Source organism: Oncorhynchus clarkii, chromosome 4 (genome assembly GCF_045791955.1).
Source record: "Oncorhynchus clarkii lewisi isolate Uvic-CL-2024 chromosome 4, UVic_Ocla_1.0, whole genome shotgun sequence".
Lineage (NCBI taxonomy): Eukaryota > Metazoa > Chordata > Actinopteri > Salmoniformes > Salmonidae > Oncorhynchus > Oncorhynchus clarkii.
Genome location: NC_092150.1, coordinates 30905123 through 30911122, shown reverse-complemented (window position 1 = coordinate 30911122; position 6000 = coordinate 30905123). Strand labels below are relative to the sequence as shown.

The window sequence follows — 6000 nt, the reverse complement described above, 5'->3', positions numbered from 1 at the left end:
GTGCAACCAGAGGGAAAAAAATCTAGATCACCTGTACTCCACACACAGAGACGCGTACAAAGCTCTCCCTCGCCCTCCATTTGGTAAATCCGACCACAACTCTATCCTCCTGAGTCCTGCTTACAAGCAAAAATGAAAGCAGGAAGCACCAGTGACTCGTTCTATAAAAAAATTGTCAGATGAAGCAGATGCTAAACTACAGGACTGCTTTGCTATCACAGACTGGAACATTTTCCGTGATTCTTCCGATGACATTGAGGAAGTGCATTTAGGACGTCGTCCCCACAGTGACTGTATGTACATACACTAACCAGAAGCCATGGATTACAGGCAACATTCGCACTGAGCTAAACGGTAGGGCTGCTGCTTTCAAGGTGCAGGACTCTAACCCGGGAGCTTACAAGAAATCCCGCTATGCCCTGCGACAAACCATCAAACCAACAAAGCGTCAATACAGGGCTAAGATTGAATCATACTACACCGGCTCCGACGCTTGTCGGATGTGGCAGGGCTTGCAAACTATTACAGACTACAAATGGAAGCACAGCCGCGAGCTGCCCAGTGACACGAGCCCACCAGACGAGCTAAATCACTTCTACGCTCGCTTCGAGGCAAGCAATACTGAGGCATGCATGAGAGCATCAGCTGTTCCGGACGACTGTGTGATCACGCTCTCCGTAGCCGATGTGAGTAAGACCTTTAAACAGGTCAACATACACAAGGCTGCGGGGCCAGACGGATTACCAGGACGTGTGCTCCGGGCATGTGCTGACCAACTGGCAGGTGTCTTCACTGACATTTTCAACATTTCCCTGATTGAGTCTGTAATACCAACATGCTTCAAGCGGACCACCATAGTCCCTGTGTCCAAGAACAAAAAGGCAACCTGCCTAAATGACAACAGACCCGTAGCACTCACGTCCGTAGCCATGAAGTGCTTTGAAAGGCTGGTAATAGCTCACATCAACACCATTATCCCAGAAACGCTAGACTCACTCCAATCTGCATACCGCCCAAACAGATCCACAGATGATGTAATCTCTATTGCACTCCACACTGCCCTTTCCTACCTGGACAAAAATAACACCTACGTGAGAATGCTGTTCATTGACTACAGCTCAGCGTTCAACAACATTGTACCCTCAAAGCTCATCACCAAGCTAAGGATCCTGGGACTAAACACCTCCCTCTGCAACTGGATGCTGGACATCCTGACAGGCCGCCCCCAGGTGGTGAGGGTAGGTAGCAACACATCTGCCACGCTGATCCTCAACACTGGAGCTCCCCAGGGGTATGTGCTCAGTCCCCTCCTGTACTCCCTGTCCATTAAGTTTGCTAACGACACAACAGTGGTAGGCCTGATCACCGACAATGACGAGACAGCCTATAGGGAGGAGGTCAGAGACCTGGCCGGGTGGTGCCAGAATAACAACCTATCCCTCAACATAACCAAGACTAAGGAGATGATTGTGGACTACAGGAAAAGGAGCACCGAGCACGTCCCCATTCTCATCGACGGCGCTGTAGTGGAGCAGGTTGAGAGCTTCAAACTCCTTGGTGTCCACATCAACAACAAACTAGATTGGTCCAAACACACCAAGACAGTCGTGAAGAGGGCACGATAAAGCCTATTCCCCCTCAGGAAACTAAAAAGATTTGGCATGAGTCCTGAGATCCTCAAAAGGTTCTACAGCTGCAACATCGAGAGCATCCTGACCGGTTGCATCACTGCCTGGTACGGAAATTGCTCGGGCTCCGACCGCAAGGCACTTCAGAGGGTAGTGCGTACAGCCCAGTACATCACTGTGGCAAAGCTGCCTGCCATCCAGGACCTCTACACCAGGCGATGTCAGAGGAAGGCCCTAAAAATTGTCAAAGACCCCAGCCACCCCAATCATAGACTGTTATCTCTACTACCACATGGCAAGTGGTACCGGAGTGCCAAGTCTAGGACAAAAAGGCTTCTCAACTGTTTTTAGCCCCTAGCCATAAGACTCCTGAACAGGTAACCAAATGGTTACCTGGACTATTTGCATTGCGTGCCACCCACAACCCCTTTTTTACGCTGCTGCTACTCTCTGTTTATCTTATATGCATAGTCACTTTAACTATACATTCATGTACATACTACCTAAATTGGCCCGACCAACCAGTGCTCCCGCTATCTGCATCGTGTCCCACCACCTGCCAACCCCTCTTTTTACGCTTCCGCTACTCTCTGTTAATCATATATGCATAGTCACTTTAATGATACCTACATGTACATACTACCTCAATAAGCCTGACTAACAGGTGTCTGTATATAGCCTTGCTACTCTTTTTTTAAATGTCTTTTTACTGTTGTTTTATTTATTTATTTACCTACACACACACACACACACACACACACACACACACACACACACACACACACACACACACACACACACACACACACACACACACACACACACACACACACACACACATTTTTTTTCTCGCACCATTGGTTAGAGCCTGTCGGTAAGCATTTCACTGTAATACACATGTTGTATTCTGCGCACGTGACAAATAAACTTTGATTTGATTTAACAATTCAGCATGATACATGTGGTGCAAAAATGTATTTAATTTACATATATAGTTAAATTTTTTAACATACAATGATGTGCTCAATTTATACATTTAATCAATATATTCTGGACATATATGTAAATATATGTTTAATTCCCCCGCATATATGTACATACAAATTTTCTCTGGGTACTCACATTTTTGTCTGGGTATGCACATTGACCATCGATCCTGTTATACAGCCAGACCTAAACCATGCCTCTCTTATCTCGCTTCAGCCAATGGGGAGTGGAGGAGGCTCGGTTTAGGAATAACTTGGACATTTTAATAGTGCTAGAGAGCAAGCAAGCGAATATCACTCAGATGCATGCCACTACACTGACGGGAGTGTAAGAAAGCATTGCACTGACTCGAGTGCACAGTGCTCCAAGTGAGTCTCTCCAATCAAATTTTAAAACAAATAGAAAAGAAGATAATTTGGCTTTTTTTGACGAGGAGGGGAAAACAACCAGCTATTAGTGCATGCATGCGTTGTTTATTCTATGGAACATCATAAATAACCTATTTTCTCCCTGGAAAAACACAAGATTCACCTGCAGAAGGTGACATTTGTTTTCCCTCGTTGGAACGAGCGACGCGCGCTTGTTCGACTGTCCGGTGCGTTGTATTGCCTTCTCCTTCCTTTGGATTTTACACCATCGAGGGTACTCACTGATTCGGTGAGAGAGGGATCCAGCCATCCAGGTGGATGTCGCTCACTTTGCTCATTCATCAACTTTCCGTGGCCTTATAGCGTATGCGCATCTGACCCAGTGAAAATATTTTTTTCTCCTTTGGTCTCCTGTGCATTGTGCTGATAACAACTTCACCTTCTGGTCTACCAGGGAGACATTGTAACAACTTCAGTGATCAGCTTAGTACAACACAGCTTGCAGAATCAGGTAAACAATAATTTACTAATGTATGAAAATACAATAGCCTATTAAATGCAGTCAATTTGACACCTTTGTAGAAATTGCTATTTACCTAATTATATGAAGTAGGCTGTGTATTGATGGGAAACCATTGAACATTTACAGTACACATTATACTATAGTATTTAAATTGCATCATGGTAATTCAGGAGATCATCTTAAAAGGAGATCATTTTAAAAGCCTACTTGATTATTGAAACATGTCAGGAAGACTACAGTAAAGCAGAAGGTCAAGAAATAACAAGGTCCTGAACCTACAGTATTTCACTAAGATCACACACAAACACACACGCAGTGACAACATGATAGCCTCTGTATATTATTCTCATTCAAACACACACTCACCCCCCTCTCTAACATCTAAACATCCTTTCTGTCTCCATTCTTTCCTCCAGGACACTGGGAGAGAAGTTTGGGGAGAATGAAGAGTCGTCGGGTGCGGGGGAAGCATGAGTGGCCGGTGTATCACTGTTAGACGGGCGGCTCTGATGGTTCTATGGGAGTGTACAACTCTAAGCCTCCTCCAGTGCTGGGTGGTAGTGGCGGCGGCCGCGGGGGCCAGCCGTACTGGAGTTGGGGCCGCTGCAGATGCAGGGGGCTCCAGCAATGCCACGGGGCCCTTTGCCTGGCTCCTGTCTGACAAAGGGCCCTTTCATCACTCCCAGGAGTTTTCTGACTTTACGGAGCGCTACCAGCAAGGATTCACCACCAAGTACACGATATACAGGTGAGTCTGGCTGAGGGAATTAATTAAAGATGGCTGCAAGGTTAAGTGATATACGTGTGAGATCATCAAGAGTTTGTTGAGCAGCAAGGTTCAGTGTAAAATTGACACTATGCTTTAGAGATACCTGTAAAGGTGAAATTGCTGCATGTGAGATTGTTTGTATTACAAAACAAATTGGTTTAGCCTTGCACCTACCTACGCTGGCATGTACCTCTAGTTTCAAAATAATGGGAAGGGCGAGGCAGTTTGCAAAGTCTAACAGAGTAGCCTCATATATCGTAGCTCACATCCAGTGGTCTTCATCAATAACATGTGCTGCTCTGACTACTGACAAGGTCAGGGGTTGAATACTGGGGTTGTTTGATGTAGTGAGTGCTGGTCGCTTTGTCTCCTGTCCATACCCATAGTTTGTAGTTGTTTTTTTCCATTCAGGTGCAGGGCGTGCTCGTGAGTGTTTGTGCGGTGTGTCCCAGGTGCAATTGTGTGTGCGTGTGCCAGATCATATGAATAGTGTTGAGTGTGATGTTGTTGGGCATGGCATAGCTGGAACAGCATAGTGGATGATACCAGCTGAAGGGTCCTAATTGACACACACTGGTGTTTGGCAGCTGGCTGAGGTGACACGGCCAGGCACAGATGGGGAATGTAACACTGCACTGGTTACTCTGATCTCTCTGTCTATCTGATCAGCATATTTATCCGTCTGTCTTTCTGTCTCCCTCCCCGTTCTCTGGCTCTGTGTACCTTCCCCAACACACACTCTCTGTCTTACACTCTCACACTCGTGAATATTCTCCAGTGTTCCAGTGACCTTTTTAAGTCGGGACCAGGGAAAGGGAGTCAAGAGGAGTCCCTCTCGCTCTGTCTCGGTGCCTTACTCCCCCCTGCTGGTGACTCTTAGCGCAGAGAACATTGGTGCCTCTGCTACACTGCCTACTCTGGAAGTGAAAGAGGAATAGTGTCTTGGCATTGCAACACCTCAGTAATTCTCATCCCTTATCGGGGATAAACTCTCCCTTCTCATGTCATAAACATTGTTATTTTAATTAAGATAAGAAGTAGTACAGACTCTGAATTAACCATAGGAGTTAAATATGACTATGTAATATGTGCTTTTACATATTATATTATTATCTGTCTTTTGTATCCACATTGTTGTGTTGTTATGTTTGTGGTTGAGCCTATATAATGTGAGACAAAGACACCCTGAATCGACTAAAGCTTTGAATGGAATATTATTGATGACATTCCTCACCCAGTCCAGGGATAGTGTAGTAGCTGTGGGTATTTGTCGAGAGCAGGGATTTTTTTTTGCTGTGACAGATTAGCTTTGTGACTGTCGGCCAAAACATGCCAACTCCTATACCATACAAATGTACAAAATTGGTAGAATTAACCAAGAGCTACTGTATTTAATTTCCTTTCATTTGTGTACATATCACCACACTTTAATTCTGACCATCGTCTCAGCTGAAAATGACCTTGACTCTGTTTGATCTAAGAAGTGATTGCGTGTAATTAGGGAGTAATTGCTGTTTAATTAGATAAAAAACCATGTTTGTTAGGAAGAGGCACACAGGCTTGATAAACCCCTACAAGATTGAATCATACACTAAATAGTAATGGCGATATGAATGGTAAATGTAATTCTGCATGCCACCGCCTTTACAAAAAAAAACACATGAAAAAAGTCACGTGAAAGAAAATGTGGTTTTAGGACACGTGATAATATATGTTCTTGTGTCA

General features: G+C 44.9%; 1 protein-coding gene across 1 annotated transcript in view; it reads left to right on the top strand.

The window, feature by feature from the left end:
- The first annotated feature begins 2921 nt into the window (after positions 1-2921).
- The window catches only part of LOC139407666 (BMP/retinoic acid-inducible neural-specific protein 3-like), a 108064-nt gene continuing 104985 nt past the window's right edge, over positions 2922-6000 (top strand). Inside the window, exons 1-2 of the mRNA XM_071151510.1 lie at positions 2922-3494; positions 3923-4254. Of these exons, the coding sequence (XP_071007611.1) occupies positions 3977-4254 (278 nt within the window). The 5' untranslated portion in view covers positions 2922-3494; positions 3923-3976. The remainder of the gene's footprint in view (positions 3495-3922; positions 4255-6000) is intronic.